General features: G+C 43.0%; 1 protein-coding gene across 8 annotated transcripts in view; it reads right to left on the bottom strand.

Annotated features, from left to right (window-relative positions):
• CHST11 (carbohydrate sulfotransferase 11) overlaps positions 1–22,420 on the bottom strand; it is a 213,341-nt gene that overhangs the window by 52,582 nt on the left and 138,339 nt on the right. The window contains exon 1 of one of the 8 annotated variants that reach the window (XM_080971795.1): positions 19,374–19,418. The exons of the other annotated variants lie outside the window; for them this stretch is intronic. Within the exon in view, the coding sequence (XP_080827921.1) occupies positions 19,374–19,403 (30 nt within the window). The 5' untranslated portion in view covers positions 19,404–19,418. Of the gene's footprint in view, positions 1–19,373; positions 19,419–22,420 lie in introns of those variants that run through there. 8 annotated transcript variants of the gene reach the window in all.

The following is a 22,420-nucleotide window of genomic DNA, read 5'->3' as shown; positions in this document are numbered from 1 at the left end:
TCAAGCCAGGAGCATGTGGAGGACATTGCCGTAACAGGCAGAGTACATTTATTGAAAGATGACAGCTTTACATGCCTTGAGGTCACAGGCTTTGACTGTGATCTTTAAAGTGCTCTTAATGGGCAAATGTCATAAAGTCCACTTCACAGATCAGAAAACCCAGATTTGCCCAGGTGTGTTCACTGGGAGAGCTGTGCCCAAATCTGGTTCCATGATGCCTGTACTGCACTGTAAATAATGCAAGTGTTACTGCATTCATATTTTATATTTTACAGTGTATCTATGAAACACATTTTCACTGGTATTTTGTAAAGCACCAGGGGACTTGAACCAGAGGAAGCTGGGTCCAAGGCAGCAGAATGCAGAAGCATTATTTCCTGCCATTCTCAGGCCAGGAAAAGTTAACAGAGTTGCATTTGCTGTGAAGTAGTGCCATCCATGGGACACGAGTGGCACTGTGGGTTAAACCACAGAGCCTAGGACTTGCCGATCAGAAGGTCGGTGGTTCGAATCCCCGCGACGGGGTGAGCTCCCATTGCTTGGTCCTGCCAACGTAGCAGTTCAAAAGCACATCAAGTGCAAGTAGATAAATAGGTACCGCTCCAGCGGGAAGGTAAACGGCATTTCCGTGCACTGCTCTGCTTCTCCAGAAGTGGCTTAGTCATGCTGGCCTCATGACCCGGAAGCTGTACGCCGGCTCCCTCGGCCAATAGAGCAAGATGAGCGTTGCAATCCCAGAGTCGGTCACGACTGGACCTAATGGTCAGGGGTCCCTTTACCTTTACTAGTGCCACCCATGCAATGGCCATGGTGGGTACTGTGTCTCCTCATTCCAGTTGGAAGAAGTGGCTTGCAGAACCAACAGGGGCCTGGTTAGGAGCATCAGAAGCTGCCTTTGACTGAATCAGACCATTGGTCCATCTAGCTCAACACTGTCTACAAGGACTGGCAGCAGCTTTCCAGAGTTTCAGACAAGAGTCATTCCCAAGCCTACCAGGAAAAACCTCAGCATGCAAGCAAATGCTCCTTCCCATGCTTGTCACTATGCAACTGCTGCTCTGGGCTTGGTTTCTCAGTCTGAGCCTTTTGCCTTTGGGAAAGGCTGCTAAACAGCCTAACTGAACCTAGCTTTGCTTCTTATTTAGCTGTTTTCAGACCATGGTCCATTTTGGACCAGGTCCTTGGACCTGAAGGTCCTTGTTTCTTTGCCCTGACCTCTGACCACAGTCTGTCCTTGCTGCTTGCCTATGCCTCACCGGCTCCTGATAGTTTAGCAAGATGTAAATGTGTTTAATGTGTAAAATTAATAACAAGTGGTATCTTTAATTAGTATACAGGTGCAATCTTCACATCTTGCCGTCTGCAGGAATAATTAGTTTCATGGAACAAAGTTGTTACGTTAGAACTTCTCTCAATTTTTCCCCCCTCTGGATGTTCGCACTCAAATCATTTCATGTGAAGAAATTAACCTCCAAATGCCTTTTTCCATTTGCCATTGTTAGTGGGAACTGAATTCAAGAATAAGAAAACTCTTGCAAATAACGCTGACTGTTTTAAAATTATCTCATTAATGTTCAAGGCTGCCTACTCATCTTTTTCTAACTGTAAAAACAAGTTCCTGATTGTAGAGTTTTAATATCTGTCTAAAAAAAAACAGGCAAAAATGTGTCAGCAGCAAAGGAGCACTGAATGCAGCTGGCCTAATATACAAAGTATATGATTGTGTGTGATTAACAAAATTGTGCCTTCATGACTGGCTAATTTATTTAAGGCTTTCATCTCAGCAAATGCTCAGAGGCTTGAAGATTCTTCTCCAGCCAGAAGAGTCTGAATGTAGGGTTGTCCTGTCACCTTCCACAACCAAATACTGTGGGGTAACTCTTTAACTGCCTATTTCCTGTTAATTTCTGTCTTCCCTGTATTCCACTTTAATGCTACATGCTCCCTCAAGGAACAGGTAGAAAAGCATGGAGTAGCTGGAAGATGTGCAAAGGAGGTGACCAGGATGATAAATGGTCTGAAAACCAAGCCTTATGAGGAACAGTTGAAGGAGTTGGGTATATTCAGCTTGGAGAACAGAAAATTGAGAGGAGATTTGATTGGCAGCTATCTTCAAATCTCTGAAGGACTGTCACATGGAAGATGGAGCAAGCTTGTTTTCTGCTGCTCCAGAGGGTAGGATCTGAACCAATGTATTCAAATTACAAGAAAGGAGATTCTGAAGTTTCTGATGGGAAGAGCTGTTCAACAGTGGGGTGGACTACCTCAGAAGGTGGTGGACTCTCACTCCTCTGTTGGAGGTTTTTAATGACAGATTGGATGGGCCTCTATCAGGGATTATTTAGCTGGGATTCCTGCATTGTAGGAGGTTGGATGGGATGGTTCCTTCCAACTCTAGAGTTCTATGATTCTATGACACCTGTCGAAACATGGTACATCATATTATCCCCCCCCCCCGATGGAACCATGACAGAAGAAAACCAAAAGGCAGGTGCCCATAAAAGTACTTTATAACAAACAAGCTCCCTGAGGCAGAATATTGCCATCATCCTATGCTGCTGAAAACAAAAATGAACTGGCTGCCAATTAGCTACTGGGCATAGGAACCAACTCCTAGGGGCCACAGGGGTTTCACCCCCACAATAAAATATTTGAGAGGGTCGGGCCCCCACAAAGTTGATGGGCATTCCCATTCAAATGGTGTGTGTGCATGTGCCATGCGATTACGTAGGGCAGGGCTTACCTTGGCTCCCACAATATTTTATTCAAGTTGGCACCCTTGCTACCTGGCTAGGTTTAAGGTAGAATCAGATAATTGCAAAGTTGGAAGGGACCCATGACAGTCATCTGGTCTCCAGCTCCCTGCTATACAGGAATCTTTTGCTCCACATGAGGCTTGAACCCACGGCCTTGGGATTAAGAGTCTCATGTTCTACTGATTGAGCTACCCCAGGTGCTGTTATTGGTGCACAAAACTGCCATACAAAATGCTACACAGCTTGGGACCAGCATATCTAAAAGGGTGTCTCATCCACTGCATCCCCAACCAATCACAGTGTTCTGCAAGACAGGGCATCCTGAAGATTCCATCCTATCAAGAGGACCAGCAACTACCCTCTGGAACTGCCTGCCACTTCATAACAGACAGGCACCTTCTCTATTGTGTTTATTGCACCTCCCAATACTCTAACCACTATGCCACACTGGCTCCCCTTATATCTTTTTTTTAATGCCATGCTTCATCATATTTAACGATATTAGACAACAAAATGCATATCTTTATGATTCCTATAGAAACTCAGTCCGTCATTAGCAATTCTTGTGTCATTAAAAAAAAAAAGAAACAAAATAATCCTGATAGAACAGTAGACATTTGTGGCTTGCTGCTGCTACTGCAGCAGCAGCTATATAGTAAGCATCACATTAAATATGCTTAGGGGGTCCTCTGCAGCCATTCTGGCACCATTTGTGTTTTGCACAATGCCTCCAGTTTTTCTATTTAACTCAAATCATTTATCAATCATTCCCCAACACCAATAAATCTCCACACCTGGGGACCCTTAAATATAAAAATAAGAAGCTGTTTAAAAAAAAAAAAATTAGTGCAGCAATTAAAGAGGAAAGGGGCAATAAACCCAACTCGCAGTGTACATTTAGAAAGCTCTCCCAAAATGAAGTAAACATTGAGGAGCAAGAATATGAAAAGGGCTTTCAGAATTTCCAACAGCTACTATCCCGTGCAAAATAATAATAATAATAAAATCATTGTAACCATTTTTTGTGTGTAGACAGTTCTGAGTAAATGGACAATATGAAAATGAAAGCAAAGAGGAAGAAAGAGAGGCTTAAAATTAAATTCAACCCTAGCCCCTTTCCATAGTGTTACAATAAATTATTGGTAAATGTTTGCCATTAAAGAAGTGCAAATCTCTAGTGTTTAAGATTAATTTAAACAGAGTGCAATCCAAGCATAATACTCAGTGCATAAAATTCCCCTCTCATGAGTCTTGTCTCTGATGTGTTTATGGTCTCTGGAGCAGCAGTAATTAACGATTTAAAAAAAACACCAAAAACCACAGGAGCAGAGTTTGGTGCGTTGCAGAATTCCAAAATAAAAGTCATATAACCAGGCTGCGACAAACATTAGCTGTACCCATACCCAGAGCTGGGACTGGGATTTTCCAAAAGAGAGTCACTGGCGCTTCCCGCAGAAACTTGGGACTGGAGTTTAATGTGCAGAGGGCAGGTGGCAGTGCTCTAGGCTAATCCCAAGGCTTCATACAGTCTGCCAATCACAGGCACTGATGTTGCACATCACTGTCCCCATCTGTGCCTGGAAAAGAAGCCTGAGCACTCACGGAGGACAGCTCCCTAGGCTAAGAATAGGCTCAGCCTTGAAGCCCTGGAGTCTCTAACATCAATCAATGTCAACGGAAGGGCATGTACAGAGCATGTACTTGGCAAGCAGAAGGCTCTATATCCCAAACGTGTCATCTCCATGTAAAATAGGTGATGGGAAATACATCTTACCTGAGACCCTGGAAAGCTGCTGCCCATCAAAAGAGACAAGGGGAGAAACAGTCCAAGCTGATACAAGGCAACTCCCTATGTTCCTAATGTAGGATTTAACTTCCTTCTGCAGGGCCTGTAAGACAGAGCTATTCCACCTGGCTTTCAATTTGAACTTAGCCTGATCTTTTATTCCCCTTCCTTCCTTCCTTCCCTCTCCCTTCCCTTTTTATGAAGATTACCTGCTTTGGGATCCCACAGCTAATTCTCCCCTGGTCTCCTCGCTGGCACAAACAGGACTAATTTAGCCAGCTAGCCCTGGTGATCATCTAATGTTTATTAGATGGATTTCACCCCTAAACTGATTTTTGAATTCTGAATTTATTGTTATTCACGTTTTATACTGTATTTTATGCTGTTTTTTGTTGCACCAATTAAGTGTTTTAAATTTGTTGTTAGCCACCCTGAGCCCGGTTTTCTGAACCAGGAAGGGTGGGGTATAAATAAAATTATATTATTATTATTATTGTTGTTGTTATTATTTCCACAGCAGCACAGATTAAATGAGGTGGGTGGGTGAGGGAATAAAACCCTTCATTTAGAGCAGTGGTTCTCAAACAGCTAAGTACTGAAGACCCCCCGTTTTTCAAAAGTCAGGCCATGAACTTCCTACTTTTTAAATTTGGAAATCTCTATTGCAGTTTTTGTTCTGTGAATGGTGACACAGACCCCCCTGGGTAGGTTATGCAGACCCCTTGGGGTCTACAGACCATGAATTGGGAACCACTGACTTAGAGTATTGGGAGAAGCAACACACCCATTGTCACCAATGGCCATTACACATGGTTTAAACCATTTTAAACCAAATTCACATATTTGTCCATCCCTAGTCCAAAAGATGATGAATTGTCTGTGATGAAGAAGTGGCGGTGGATGAGGTTGGATGTGAATATAGAAGGTGTGCACAGGCCTCCAATAGCTTCATGAAAGCTCCAGAGAGAGGAGGAAAAAAGGACTCTGTTATACTCTATAGGTATTTCCTATAGGCAACGGCACAGCACTCACACAGGGAAGAATTGCGCCTAAAGAAAAATGGATAATTGGCTTATTGGGGATGCTATTGCACTGTTGTTAAAGAAAAAAATCCACAAAAAATTGTATTATTTGTAATATTACTATTGAATTATTAAAATGGGTCAGTGGATCCTCTGGAAATTCCCTTCCTATTAATTTTTTGTCATGCAAAATGTTAGTATAGTGGTACCTCGGGTTACATATACTTCAGGTTACAGACTCCGCTAACCCAGAAATAGTGCTTCAGGTTAAGAACTTTGCTTCAGGATGAGAACACAAATCGTCCTCTGGCAGCGCAGCGGCAGCAGGAGGCCTCCATTAGCTGAAGTGGTGCTTCAGGTTAAGAACAGTTTCAGCTTAAGAACGGACCTCCAGAACGAATTAAGTACTTAACCCGAGGTACCACTGTAGTTGCGTTCTCACTATGAAGCATTCCAATGGTGCACCTAAAATAGAAGGAAAAAATGCACTGCACTGTTTTCTAATGGCAAAGCAGCAAAGCTCTGCTGTCTGAGGCAGGAGGCTCATCAAAGCCCTCCATTCAGCAAAGCATTCGCCTGTGCCAAATGCAGGTAGGGCCAATATTACCAAGAAACAGGGCCAATAAACCTTATGTGTTATACAGTTTGGAAACAGTAGAGATATGCAGAGGTCTCTTTCTGCAACTCTGTTGCTGTTTATGATCTGCAGAATCACTGAAATCGTAGCAAGACCACAAACCCGTGGGAATTGTGAACATCTGACACAAAACGACAGGTTGCACAGACATTTCTAAGCAGAATTCATAGGGTCGGATCTTTTGCCAAACCAAACGAACCATTGCAAACCACCACTAATGGTGTCAGAATGCCACTCACTGAAATTGTGCATTAAGAACCCCCACAAAGCATTATGAGGATATTCTCCTAGGACACGTTTTATGGCTGATATTCGGAACCAGGATCTGGCCGTGGGTTTCCATCCATATGTAATACATAAACATGTATCAGAGTGATACTCAAATACTTGAGTGGCCAATCTCACCTTGAAAAAAATCGCAACAGTTGCCACTAAACTTCTACTGTGTAATTCTTTGCAAAATATAAGGCTCAAAAGGAAAACTACACCTGGGCTGGGTTAGGCTCGGCCCAATTTTATATTTGCAAAAATAACACTAAACAGGGGTGAGTAACTAATTCAACACAGAGGGCTATACTGGAATTATTTGCCATGAAGATTCCATCTGGAATAATGAGGACTATAAGCTTGAAAATAAATCAAGAGAACTAATATCCTCAGGATTCAAACAAGGCATTGGAAGCAGTAGTTTTCACTCCAACACCTGGTGGAGGTGAGTGTTTTACCCCAAGGTGGCAAATGCAGCTGTTTACACAGGCAGTTCCTTGACATCCTTATCCGTCTATCCCGTTTTAATTGTTTTGGTGAATATTTTAATTATGGATGCTTATACCTGAATGCATTTTATACTTGTAAACCACTTAGAACAACATGAAGACAAATGCTACACCTGAACCCTCTTTATATTGAGGATGCTGAGACTAGAAACATCGGGGGAAATCTTGTTGAGAAGACCATTTGTAGTAAAAGAATAGCGAAGGAAAGAGCCATCTTGCTATGTTCTTCCTCTGCTCCAGTATTGGCTGCCACAGCACGATCAGTGCCCATTAAGGATGGAGGAAAATTAGATTCAGTTCACATTTAAAGATGAATTTACCTAATTTGCATTTTCCAAAATGATATGCAAATCAAAATACAGCCATCCTCCAAGATCCACATGTCTCTGAACGTTGCAGTGCTGCTCTCAAGCGAGGTAATGTGTACGAAAATGCACCCATGAGGTTAAAGGGTGCCTAGAAATATACTGGTGAATATAACATACAAAAAATACCAGTTGGCAAAAAAAGAAGAAGCCATGTACATTAGGCAAATTTTAAAAAGTTTATAAAAATGCATATAAAAAGGTGCATATTAGGAGCTACAGTTCCAATGGATTTTCACAGTGACTTTTTTATTTCTTACAAAAATGGCAAACTGCAAAAATGCGGAGAACTGAACTTAAGGACGGGGGTGGGCATGTTGGAGAGAAACGAGAAAGCGAGAGAAACCCATACTGACATGTTCAGTCATCCCTCCTGTCCACTCCCTTTGCCTATTTTCTTTCAGCTTGTGTTTTATTTATTTATTTATTGAAATGAGGCCTTCAGCCGCCCGCTACAGATTACACAGCTATTTTCTGCTACTGTGGAAAACTACCCAAAAGAGGCAGTCTGGTGTCAAGCAACAGTGTTGACTTTGTTTCCCGCTCCTGCTCACCCTGCTACCTTCCAACTCAGACGCTCGGAAACCCACGGAGGGAAGAATGAATGTTTTTATTCTATTCGGGGCTACTCTTGGATGCTGAACATTCCCTCCCCCCTTCACCTTAAGCCAAAGCAGTCATAGATAGCTTATTGAACAAGCTTCTTGCCCACGTCCTGCACACTCCAGCAGAACCCTCTGAAAACACCCACAGGGAATGAATACCTTTTTAAAAAAAGAAGAAGAAGAAGTCTAAAACAGCTGTTGAAATATAATAGGCTTACTCAATTACACAGCGTTCCGATTAACACTGTGCACTTGAAATTTTATTTAGTCCTCTCGTTTCATGGAACTCAGTGGTTTGGAGACAGTTATCCCCAATTTAACAAGCGGTGCAATTTAATATCTATTGTATCTCATTGTGCCAACAGTATCACATTCTGCTGGGGAGCCTGTTACATGCCAGTAGGACGTCCAATCTCCTTTTAATGCTACGTAAGTTGTCATCCTTCGAGGCTGCCCAAAGATGCCCCAGTAAGGATTTGATCTGCTCCGTTTCAAAACAGATCTCTTTCATTCTTGAGCATTTGGAAAAAAGCAAACCGCTGGGGAGGGCAGGTGAGTTTGTGAACAGCCGCCTTCTTTGCTTTGTGTTGCTTGAGCAGTTCTTTTTACGTCACTCTAATCAATCTCATCATTCACACGGGAAGAATTAGCTAAAAGGCTCTTTAACAATGCATGGCTTCTGAAATCACAACACATCCTCTTCCCTTTTTTCAAGGTCCTGAAAAGATTTGCCCGTGCAAATAAATAATTAAAAGCAAATCCAGAAAGGTAAACCAGACAGAAGAGAAGAAGCTCCCCCACATAGCGTCAGAGTGGCTCAGCTTTCACCCCAGGGGGTGGGGAAGAGATGGAAGAGGCAAGTCTGTGCCAAAAGTGGTGAGCTATATAAAGCCCTACATTTATCGATCACATTTGCATCCCGCACCAAGAAGCTCAGGGCAGCTTACATTGGTGCTTTTCTTCCCTTCAACTACCCTCTTAATGCAGGCCATTCCTTATGCTCTGCAGATGCTTCGGAGTGCAATTTCCATCAGCCCCAGATGGCACAGCCAGGCTGTCTTAGTGGCACCAGGTTGGGGAGGCTGGCATAGGCCACAGCCTTTATAGGTACAAGTAAAGAGACCCCTGACCATTAGGTCCAGTCGTGACCGACTCTGGGGTTGTGGCACTCATCTCGCTTTATTGGCCGAGGGAGCCGACGTACAGCTTCCGGGTCATGTGGCCAGCATGACTAAGCCACTTCTGGCGAACCAGAGCAGTGCACGGAAACGCCATTTACCTTCCCGCCGGAGTGGTACCTATTTATCTACTTGCACTTTGACGTGCTTTCGAACTGCTATAGATTAGGCCAAAAGCCAAAGGACAAGTGATGCAGGAGACACAGAATGGCAGCTCACAACATTTCTCTGTTTAAAAGTTTTCTATACTCTCTTGTTTCTCCAAAAAGGCTCGAAGCAGCTAATGAACAGTGACAAAAACAGAATCAAACAAACATGATCCTGATAAAACCAAAAAAAGAAAACACCCAATATACACCTAAAGCAATAAACTTGTTGGGATACTGCCAGGAAGACAAAGGCCATCATGCCCCCATGCCATCTCCGGACGATCCATCGATCTCCCGTAGATACAGTATCAGTCAATTAGCGACATGAGCCTCAGAAATAACATGCCACATTCCAAGGCTGGTGCACGCTCTTTCAGCAGAGTTCGCACAGCGAAAGATGCACTCAGGAGAGCATTATTTACAACTTTATTCAGCGTTGGTCAGAACAAAGAAAACATGACTGCCTGCTTCGATGTCCAGACGCAGAGAGAAAACAACAGCTATATAACAAAACATAAACTTCCTGTGAACAGGAAATACGCAGGCTGTGACACAACAACCTGCTCCCTTTTTAAGGTGGAACGGAAATATCATAACAAAACTAACAATATCCAGCCTGTTTAACAACTTCCAGAGCCACAAAGCGTAACACAGAACTGACTCAGAAAATCACTCAGTGAACCCAAGCCCCTTTGAAAAAGCTAGGTCTTTACCAGCTGCCTGAAGCAGTATAGTGATGAGATATAACAGACCTCTCTCAGCGAGGCATTCCATAGGAAAGGTGCCACCACAGAAAAGGCCCTACCATCTGTTCCAGGGAGGGGGGTAGGAGGTGTTGGCTTTGATGTGTTAGCTTCCCCCTTGTTGTTTCTCCAGCTGAACTCACCCTCCGAAAGTGTTATTATATTGACACCCATCTTCTCTCTCTCTCTCTCTCTCTCTCTCTCTCCCAACCAAACAATGTGCATATAAATGCATATGTTAGGGGAAAGTGTGCATAAAAATCATGAAAATAAATGTGCATATCAGGCAAAATGGCATACAAAAATGTGGAGAAATTTGCACTAAAATGCAGGTGAATTTTCATGAGGTCACACACACACAGAAATTATGCAGAAACACAGATAACTGAATTCAAGACCGGGGAAGTGAGAAATAGAGAGAAACCCAAAATGGCATATCTTTCCATCTCTAGCTCAGCGTGCAAAACAGTACAGTGTGTGCATTAGAGCACATGCGCAGCCTTGAGTACCTTGAGGTGATTTTGACTCCAGGCAACTGAGTGGTGAAGCAGGCAGCAGTACAGTTCTGGGAGAGGATGGATGAAATTCAGGTCTGCTCTATACAATACATAGCCAAATGCAAACGCTCTGGAAGCAAGGGTCCCGCAAATGCCCACTGCACATGCCAGTTGTGGTAACTGAGCCACAGTTTGGCCATTTTGTCCCTGTATCAACCGCGCAAGACTAGGCCAATAATATCAGCCGCAACAGCTGGATAGCTCAGTTGGTTATAGTGCAGATAATGCCAATCTGGCATAGGCCATCATCTATCAGCAATGCTTTCTACATAGGAAAACAGGTCCGCCTCCATGCAAAATAATATATGGACACAATTCTAACATCAGAAATGGCAATATTCAGTAACCAGAAGGAGATGATTTTTAGACTGTATATACAATATACAATTGTATACAATTATACAATTGGATGTATTGCAACCAGCTTAAAGGTGTTTCAAAGGGAAACTCCAGCATTAAATTGCTCAATTGCAATGCAGTATATCAGGCCATTCATCCTGATACCTGTGGCTTGAATTGAACTCACTGATGTTTACTTGTTTTTATGACACTACATCTGTTAATTGGCTTAGCAATGCCAGGATACCAAGCTGAAGAACGTAATTATTTTGCTGTTAAATGATCATCACTGTCTGCTCTCTTCTACATTTCATTTGACCTCAGTCACATACAACACACACAGTATGACATTTAAATATGCTTGTCAGGTTATGTTAAACTTTGTGCAACTGATGAAGGGGGCCATGGCCTACAAAAGCTTGTGCCAAAATTAAAAGATTCCTGCTCTGGACGAGAGGACCCTCGTGGTCCCTTCCAACTCTACAGTTCTAGGATTCTATGAAATGTGTTCATCTTTAAAGTGCCACAAGATTCTCTATTGTTTTTCTTGGGAGACAGAATGGGAAAGAAATGTTACTCAACTAAAACAAGACATCAAAAACATCTAATACTCACCTTACATGACTCTTTACAAGTGAGTACAAGTGAGAAGAGATGCTACTTTGGGGGATAAACTCATTAATTTCCAGGATATTTTTGGCTATCAAAGTGATCCAGGTGAATTGTGAGCAGCCTTCTCCACCCCCATCGTTCTGCCCGGATGCTGAAGTCCAGCGCCGAGGGCCTTCTGGCGGTTCCCTCATTGCAAGAAGCAAAGCTACAGGGAACCAGGCAGAGGGCCTTCTCGGTAGTGGCGCCTGCCCTGTGGAATGCCTCCCATCAGATGTCAAAGAGAAAAACAACTACCTGACATTTAGAAGACATCTGAAGGCAGCCCTGTTCAGGGAAGTTTTTAATGTGTGACATTTTAATGTATTTTTAATCTTTGTTGGAAGCCGCCCATAGACTTCCTATATCATATTGGTTTTTGACATCTGCCTAGCAATCCTTGCTCCAGGAAGACTGCAGCATTCAGCAACAAATATTTCCCGCAGTCCCAGATGAGTTTAAAAATATCAGGAGTTTCAGCTGCTTTATTTTGTTTTTTGTTTTTTTGTTTTTTCATTGCAGCAAATGTATGGCGGAGAGAAACTGATAAATTATTGGCATTAGGAATAACAGAATCATAGAATCTTAGAGTTGGAAAGGACCACAAGGGTTCATCTCGCATAACCCCCCCCCCCCCACAATGCAGGAATCTCAGCTAAAGCATCCATGACAGATGGCCATCCAACCTCTGCTTAAAAACCTCCAAGGAAGAACATCAACAGAGCAGCACAGATGAGTTGTGTGCTTGCTGATTTCATTTTCTTTCCAGTGGGGTTGGGAAGATCCCGCCAGTTCTGATAACAAGAGACTGAACGGAAAAGCCACACGAGATTTCAGAAGCAGAGCTGCTCTTAAGAGTTAAGACACAAATCACTTTGCAGGTGATTAAATATTTGAAAAAAATCCTCCTGCACATACTGTTGCTGAGAATGTTTATTTGTCATATCAAATCTGCTCACATTCTGCATTTCACTCAATGAAACAGGCAGCCACACTGTGTGCTTCTAACAGCACAATCCAGTTACTCGTAAACAAGTCCTACCAAGTTCAGAAGGGCTTATTTCCAGTCAAGAAACTGGATTCTTTGCTGGCTTTATTACTTGGCTGGGTTTGAGGCTACTCTTCTGCATTAAACAAGCCAAAATGGTGGAGGCATTATGAGGACTTCTTAGACTGAATCTGGGGAGAGTCAGGTTGAAATTCTCACTCAATCATTTATCTCCCACTGGGTGACTTTGGGCCATTCAGTCTCTCCGCCCCAGATGGATCTACCTCACAGGACTGTTGTAAAAAAAAAAAAAAAAAACAGGGGCAAGGAAGAGAAAAATATGAACCACTCTGAACTCCTTGGAGGAAGTGCAGGATATAAATACAATAAATACATTTTGGATTGTTATTATTAATACCTATTTTATTAATCTAATTTTTGATTAATAAGACATCCAGTCTCTATCGTGTGGCAAGTCATTTTGATGTTAAGTACTGTGGGACTATGAGACTGTGAAGGCTTTCACAATTATAAAGTGCTGCTTCACACATTATTTTTACCCTCCTAGGTGTACAACTAAGGGTTTGTTTTTTAAAAAAAGTGTACTCCCTAAAAACGTAAAGTGAGAACGTACCTAGGATGTGACCAAAAAAAGCTTGCCAAAACTCATCTAGCCCACTGGCCAGGATCCTTTCCTCCTGAACCACGTAGGAACAAATGATACTGCCAGAGACAGTTTTGAATGCTAAGGGCCTTGGGCCACAGGGGAAGTTTCTGTCAATTCTTTCTGTGGAAGGATGTGGCCTAGGAAGAGGAGAAAGGAATACTGGAAGCGAATGCTATGCAGATGGCCATCGCACAAGGTGTCAAGCTCACAGGGAGAGCCTACGTGTGTGCTTGACAAGACAGCCCCTCCGCACGCATTCCTCCACGATGTTGAGTTGCATGGAGACTAATGCTTGCCAAGGAAGGCAGAGAAGCAACACTAGCTTTCTGGCCACTTAGGTTGCATTCACACAGCAGTGTATTCCACTTCCCCGATGTTTCCCTAACTGCTTATTTCTGCATGATATTTGAGTTTTCACGTGAAGCAAAAGCCACTTCCAGAAAAGTAATACAGTGGTACCTTGGGTTACATACGCTTCAGGTTACATACGCTTCAGGTTATAGACTCCGCTAATCCAGAAATAGTACCTTGGGTTAAGAACTTTGCTTCAGGATGAGAACAGAAATTGTGCGGCGGTGGCACGGCAGCAGCAGGAGGCCCCATTAGCGAAAATGGTGCTTCAGGTTAAGAACAGTTTCAGGTTAAGAACGGACCTCTGGAACGAATTAAGTACTTAACCTGAGGTACCACTGTACTGTGTATTCTAAGTGCTCATTTTTGTGTTATTTAATTCTAGAGGGGAAGGATCAATTTGCAGGCCCCTTAACCTGGAAACACACAAAAGTAAAGTGATAAAATTTGGGGGGCAGTATAATAGCATACAAGCCTTCCCTGATGCTTTTGTGGAGAAATCACAGGAGAAGCGGTGTGAATGAAGTTTAGTGTATTATTATTCCCCATGTCTGAATGCACCCTTACTGAGAGCAGTGAGGTGGTAGGAAGGTCACTACAGTTCTCGTACACCGATGGGAGCATGGATGGGCTCCACCTGTGTATCTACAAGGTGTAGATACTCCTGACACCTTCTGCTTCCCCTCTTCTTCCAAATAAGTGGAAGCAATGCAGCTGCTAGGAAGATAGTCTGGATACTCAAACACCCCACCCCACACTTCTGAATGACTGAGGTGGGTTTGTGCTCCTGTCACCTCCGTGGGATTTCAGTTCACGTTAACTAGTTGTGGCTGATCAGATTAATCACCAACAGTTTCTCAGATATTAGTTTCTACAAGCAACTTCTGAAATGAAAGTGACAGCAACACACACACACACCATCTGCAATATCCAGCCACCCTGTCAAATTGGTATGTTATGCGCTTACATGCTAATGTGAGCACTCAGCTGCAGGAAATCAAATGTCCTTTTAAACTGTGCATATGGGGGGAAATTGACAACAAAGGCTGCAAGTATAAAAATACTAGCTGTCGAGGCTATTATAGCACAATATGGTGTATAGGTGCTGTAAAGGCTAGTGCCCTGGTTTGGGTATACGATTCAAGCAATAAATAATTCTTCAGCAACTGAGGGCAGATTTCTCCTCACAAACACATTTTTGTATGCAGTTTTGACTAACACACACATTTTTTGAAAGCAATTTTTCCTAATATAAGGCATCTCAGTGATAGAATGCATTTTGAATGTTAGTTTTGCTAATATATCCAATTTCACACACACTTTCGCCTAATCTATGCATTTTTAGAACATGGTTAGTTGGAGAACTACATTGCAAAACAAGTATAAGGGCAACTTCTGAAGGATGGCTGTTCTCTGTTCTCCTGTGGCTTTGGAAAGTGTACATTTGACGAATTTGAATTTAAATGTGAACTGAATCTGATTTGTCCCCTACCCGGAAGCTATCAAGAGAAGTCACTCTGAGCATGTGGAGACTGCATCTCCTCTCTTTTCCCCCTCCCACACAATTATAATTGAAGATCCAGGCTCACAGGGAATAGGACACGTAGTGGTTCACAACAGCTTGACCCCTTATAAGTGTGGCCCACTCTCCTTTGCTAACATAATGTGTATTCAGAGAGCAGAGTCCATCTCCACAGTAATGTGTTTAGCATTAATCAATTCATTAATTGTTCGATAATCCCAGCCACCAATAAGATTTTCTAAGTGCCTTGCAAAAAAAGCAAAACAAAACACATAGCATCATTTCATATTTAAAAATACAAAAAGTAAACCAAATCAATAAAAATAACAATATTAAACATTCCACAGTGGGGGCAGACTAAGCAATTTGCAGCTCATCTTAAAAGAATGTGTTCATACATTTTCATTTTTAAGGCTTTAAGGTACCAAAGGTATCTGTTTTAAGGTATCTGTTTTGAAATATATATTTACCCCGGCTTCCCCTAACCCCAATAATACCTTTTCTAGTCCTTCCTCACTGAAATGCCTGCCCACAGTTTTTATCCCTTACTGTGTGTGCTCTTCATTGTGCCAGGATTCAGCCTGGGAATCTGTTTTTAATTCTTTGAAGGAATGCAGAGTTTCCCACTACAAAAAAATCTGCTCTAGGTTCCCCTTACCTCCTTTCTTCTCCTCCACCACCTGCCTCCCACTCCCACACACCTCCGATTCTTGAACTGTTCTTGCAGATAAGACACAACAAATCTAAGTACATTAATATTGCCATTTGGTATATGTGGGTTTTCAACCGTGTGGCTCGTTCTGACAGCATGGCTGACAATTTCTCACTAACTGTGTCTAACTTGGATGACAAGGTATAAGGCTGCAATTCATTAACAAGCAGCAAAGTTGTGTTTTTGTTGAGATAACAGTAATATATTTTTTAAGGTTGACGTACACAGCAGGAACTGAATGACACATCCCATTAGAGAACAGGAAACAATGGGTTTACTCGTACTGCATTTACCGTATACTCCACCTTTCTTCCATGAAGCAAAAGGCGACATGCGCCATTCCTTCCCCTTCTATTTCATTAGAGCAACAACCCAGTGAGGTAGGATGGGCTGAGAGGAAATGATTAATCCAAGGTCAGCTTCATGGCTGAGTAGGGATTTCAGTCAAGCTCCCCCCACCCATTGTTGTGTCTTGTATCCACCAATATATGCTTTTTAAGCACATTTTATCCTAGCTTATGCATTTTGTACTCATTACTTGGCTGGAAAACTGCTCGGTAAAATTAGAAGTGAGAATTTCAAAGGATGACTGTGTTTCAATTTGTGCATTGCTTTGGAAGGTGTGAATTAGGTAGGTTAACTTTTAACTGCAAACTGCGATTGATTGCATATCCCTACTCATAGTCCAACACAGTCTAATCAAAGTATTAGGGAGATCTGTGTGTGTTCGTTTCAAAGGCAAATATGTACAGTGCATCAGGTCAAAAAGGCACTTCCAATACAGCAAACGCTTTCATCCATTTCAGGAACAGATGGGAGGGAGAACAATCAAAGTGACTTTGTGTCAGCTAAACTGACTCATTTGGTTGCTTCCCAGAATATCACTTGTGCATGCTGCTACAGCAATATTTATTCATCACCACCACCGCTGCCCCTTTTCGGAGACGCGAGCTTTTAAAACCAGGAGATGATGCTATAATGTTTGAGAGGCAACGTAAGTCAGCCCAGCATAATATACTATACATCTGGGTGTCTAACCGATATCCTGCCAAAGCCATTGTCTGCCTTCCTGCTGTTGCTTTGAAATGCAGGAGGATGAAGGGTTTAGGAAAGATGGAGCAGGGCAGGTAAATTATACGTCTTCGAAACGAAGCAAAAAGAGAGAGGCAGAATCCAAGGTGCAAGTTTCCCCAGCACCCTCCAGCTGTAAAAACCATTCCAAACCTTTCAGAACTCACCCTTTGCTCAATTGTCAGCGCTGTGGCAGCCTGAGACGGCGAGGGAGGATGGAAAGTTATTTCACAGGCCATGTGGGGAATTCAGATTTCCCTCAGAGCGCACTTTAGAATGTAAAGCCAGACTTCTCCCAAGAAAGCCTTGCTCTTAAGGCTCCACAATAGCTGAAGAGAAAAAGGTAGGCTCCCTTCTGCCCTAAACCCCAGGGTTTTCCATTCAGCTCCTCAGATGTTTAGCAGTGAAAGGAAATCCCTAGAGTTTTGCCTAATACTGCAGGCCAGAGAAACGAGCACAGCAGAACACTGTTTTCTTGCCCAAATACAGAACAAAGAGACAAGACACCTCACTTTTGTAAGCTTCTACTTGCTGGGTAGAGCATTTTTTCCTACAAATATTAGTGCAAATAAGTTCTTAGCAGGAACTTTTGACTAGAATTTGGGGTAGGAGAATTTCTCTTAAAACATCCCCCACTTCACCACTGCTGTAAGTTTTACACAGACAGAGGCACTTCTCTGGACAGCTGTCAGTTGCTATTTTCATTTCTGACAAGTCCTGACAGAATATTCCTATGCCAGCATGTTCCATCATTCCTTGGAAACTTTTGGGAGAAATACTAGTGACGGCCACCATTTTCCTCCTGAAGCATCCCAGGAATTAAGCTACATGATAACTCCTGTCTTGTCTTCCCATTATAGTAACTGCGGGAAATAAAAATAGTGGTCACTAGCCAGACTGAGTGCCACTGCTCCCCCTTTGCCTCCTCTTCTATTAAACATTGCCTCTTTTACTTAGGAGTTGGTGAAACCAGCCCCATCTACGCAGGGTGGTGGGCAGCGCAAAAATCACCTATCAGCCTATGGTGTGTGTGGCATTTATGTGTGTGACAAAGTAATACTGATGTTGTGGCAAGATCAAACACAGAAGAAACTTCCTCTCCTTATTGCACTGCTGCACAAGGCATTCAATTTTTTAAAAAAATCTTTCTCCTCACCTCGTCCTCACTCTAGATGCTTCAAGTACTTTGGTCACGTAAAATGTGGTAGCTTTTAAACTGGCTATTGCAATAAAGTGTTTTGATTTTTTCCAGGGCAGGGATGAAGGGTACGCCTCTGCCTCTTTTTGAAGTCTTAGAATGAGGTGGAAATTTGGGGCTAGCCATTTCATGTCAGTACTAATGAATACTGGTATTACTTTACGAAGTTTACTGTTACAAGGATTACTGAGGCTACTGCAAGCAGATCCCGCCTGATAGGTCTGGGAACCTATAGCTGTCTGAAACCCTGGAGAGCCATGGCCAATCAGGGTAAACAATGCTAAGCTAGAAGGACCAATGATCTGACTTGGTGTAAGGTTCAAAATGGAAGACATATTTACTTTTAACAGTAAACATTAAAAGCTCTATTCAGGTGTTCTGTAACTGTCATTGTGCAAGGGAGAATGAGGGTGCATTGGCAAGCCCCACTCCTCTGAGGCACCACATCCTTCCATGAGTTGGAGAGCACGGTTCTGAGCCAGGTGTTAGCAAAGCCACTTAAACAATGCAAATGGAGTCCAGAAAGAAAAGTCCTGATAACAATTTCCTGAGCAAACAGAACAAAAACAGTGTATAATTTGAGGGGGAAAGAATCAAAGAGGCTTTGTGTTTCTTAGTTCAGACTTTGTACATAGCAGAAAAATGCCTGGAGGAAACCTCCCTCCAAACTACATTCCTAAGTCAGAGCACTTGTTACCTCATTGAAGATCGTGCCACTCTACCTCATTGCTAAACAACATATCCACCTGTACCCTTCTTGGAACGTTGATGTTATAACATTAACTGGGGGTGGGATTCATTCGTTACATGTGGTTTTTTTGTGGTTCTGTAATTTTGAAATTTATAGAGATTTTAAAACCCCACTAACATAATTATAACCCTTGAGTTACAAACGGAAAGATCCCTGCCACTGCGATTCCAACACTGGGGAGTTTCATTTACTTGCGGGGGTTGCTTCTATGATTTAGAACTTTGTTTATGCCAGTGCGTCCTCACACTCCCTCACACAGTGACAATCCCAAGAGTGAACATAAGGCCCAAATGGGCCTAGAGACATAAAGGAGTTTGTGAGGAAGTCGGAGCACTGACCCTCATCAGTCCCACCTGAAAGACCATTGTTCCTATTTTATCTGCAAGCCACTTGAGTCCCTGTCAGGGAAAAAGGGCGGGCTATAAATAAATAAATATATAATCATAATTGTTTCACTGGTACAAATGCCATATTTAAATTCATTTCGCTTTTTACTCTCCTTTTTTTCAGTAGTGCACAAAGAGAAATGTTGTCGTAAAAATATCTGCAAACCTCACAAAGCAGCCACCTGCTGGAATCCATCCATCTTCAGCCACTGTGAAAAAGAAGGGCTTTATTCTATTAGCAGCAGACATTATAGATGATTACATTTTATTACAGTGACGTTAACTACCTTTTTATTTGCCTTCTGGTAGAATATCAGCAAATCTTGCTCCTCTGTGGTGCTATGGCAGGAATACTCTGAAGATAAAACTGTTAAAGGAGACCCAGTAACCTACTAATAAAGTTATTAATGCATGTCAGAAAAACCTTGGTCACCTGTGGTTTTTATTAAATTCCAAATTGAGGCATCGTCTGGTAATGGGAGTGCTTTTAATATTATCCTCATCCAGAGCAGGGATAAGCCCTCTTTAGACATTAGAAATCTAGGAAAGTAGACACAGGATGGGAGGGGGGGACAGTGAGGAGGGTGACTCCCCTCGTCTGCTTTTTCCGTTGCCTTCCAACCCACAAAAGCTGACTGTCTGGAGTGGGAAATGTATTGTATGCATGGAGGCTCCCCGAACATTTTAGAACCCTGATTATTCCTGAGAACCAGTGGTCCTCCAGTTGTCTTTGGACTCCAGCTCCCATCATCCCCAACCAGCATGGCCAATGATCAAGAATGGTGGGACTTGGAGTCCATCTCCAAATGTTTCCTTTTCTCTTTACTTTCCAAAGGTTGAAAGAAAGAAAGAAAGAAAAAAACAGATCTGAAGTGTAATAATGAAGAATAATTTGATTTCAAATTAGGAAGAAATACCCAGCAGTCTTAGGTAGAGGTCATGCTCTTCAACATCTTCAGTAATAAATTGGATGAATGTGTGGTTTATTGCTAGTATAAACCTGAGGGGATTAGAGAGTAGACTAATTTAAAGTCAAAATTGTCTTAGAGAACCTGAGAGCAGGAGGCACTGCAATAAAATGAAAATTGCAAGGGAAGGATGCAAAGATACACATATGAGCAATGTCCCCTAGGAGGTCCTACTTTACATCACATATCTGGAAATATGGTGACAATGCAAATGCCTTCCTGTGCTGGTTCCCAGCCTAGGATAGTATCTGCATGCATTTGAACTGACCTGTCCTTTTGCTTTGATGGCGCAGTAGTACTTGCCTTGTTCTCCATCTTGCAGTGAATTAAAAATAACAAAATCCTCATTAAAAGGATCCCAAAAGGGCAGCTGTGAACATGCTCTTTACATGAAGGTAAAGGTAAAGGGTAAAGGGACCCCTGACCATTAGGTCCAGTCGTGACCGACTCTGGGGTTGCGGCGCTCATCTCGCTTTATTGGCAGAGGGAGCCGGCGTAAAGCTTCCGGGTCATGTGGCCAGCATGACTAAGCCGCTTCTGGTAAAACCAGAGCAGCGCACAGGAACGCCGTTTACCTTCCCGCTGGAGCAGTACCTATTTATCTACTTGCACTTTGATGTGCTTTCGAATTGCTAGGTTGGCAGGAGCAGGGACCGAGCAACGGGAGCTCACCCCATTGCGGGGATTTGAACTGCCAACCTTCTGATCGGCAAGTCCTAGCCTCTGTGGTTTAACCCACAGCGCCACCCGCGTCCCTTACATGAAGGTACCAGTCCATAAAATGGCATATCAGGAAAAGATGACCATGTGCAGCATAACCAAGGCCACATTAGGATAGAATGAAAGAAACACGTTAGTCCTAAGGCTTAGAACTCAAAAGGGTGAGCGACTCACAGAGAGGTTGTCCCTCCCCAAAATGATTTCAGATCACTTTTGCACACACCAGAGCAGGTCAACACCACACAGGGTCCAGGGCTGTCTTCACCCAATACACAGTACCTGTTTGGTTTCCCCAACCCTGCAACACCTCCTTGCAAATTCCTATCCTTGCAGGTGCTGTCATCTACACATGCACAATGTCTCAAATGTACACACCTTGGCTTAGCTGCAAAGTGAATGTAGCTTAAGTTTTCCTTCTGGGCTGAAGCTGGTTGGGGGGGAAACACATCCAACAGCAGTATTTCTCAAGAGACGACAGAATGCCGTGGATAAACTTGTGTGTACACAGATTTGAAAACCAGGGGTGGGAGTGCACTGGAGCCAGAGCAAATGGTAATGTCCAGTGGCGTAGCGTGGGGGGTGCAGGGGGGGCCGGCCGCACCGGGCGCAACATCTGGAGGTTAGGGTTAGGGGGCGCAAATCCACGGGTTAGGGGGCGCAAATTACTTGCCTTGCCCCGGGTGCTGACAACCCACGCTACGCCACTGCTAATGTCTACACAGCTTCAGTTTCTATCAACACAGAACCAGAGCCAGATGTGAAAACAGACTCCATCTCTAACAAAGACAGAAGCTATATAGCAGGACAGAGCCACCTAACAGCTTAGGCGACTCTGATTATCAAATACCTTCCGCTTGTTGGACATGCCACCCAAAATGGCAGATGTGTGGCAATTTCTGTCCTCCATTGCACTAATGTCTACGGTGTAGGTAGCCAATGCGATGCTCTCCATATGTTGGGGACTGCAACTCCTATCACCCCTGACCATTAGCTATGGCATTTGGGGATGATGGGAGGTGTACCCAAAAAATATCTGGAACATATGACAGATGTAAGACTACTTTCCACCTGCTGTTGTGTTATCTTGTGAATTTCTCCCCATCCCTAGCAACATGCCATTGGCTGCCAGATCAGGATGGGTAACCTGCAGCCCTCCAGATGTTGTTGGACCACAGCTCCTATCATCACTGACCTATGGCCATGCTGGCTGGGGTGGATGGATGTTAGGAGTCCAGCAGCATGAGGAGGGCCACATGGAATAAAAAAACCTGACCATCTAGATGCCCCTTTCAGTGGGCTCTCCATCTCTTCTATAACCAAAACCTGGCAATGATCAGAATGGAATCATAATGCATTCACTGCTGCTCCCCATGTGAGAGAAAACCCAACATTTTATTGGACATAATTCTTCTCGATTATCCCACTTCTTAAAAAAAAGAAAGAAAAGACACAAACCCAGCTGAGAATCCTTTTGTTTCTATTTGCATTTTTCCCTTTCATTGTCTGATGCTTTATCATTAATACT

This window comes from Podarcis pityusensis (genome assembly GCF_964106645.2).
Source record: "Podarcis pityusensis genome assembly, chromosome: 10".
Taxonomy (NCBI): domain Eukaryota; kingdom Metazoa; phylum Chordata; class Lepidosauria; order Squamata; family Lacertidae; genus Podarcis; species Podarcis pityusensis.
This window is presented reverse-complemented; position numbering and strand designations above follow the sequence as displayed.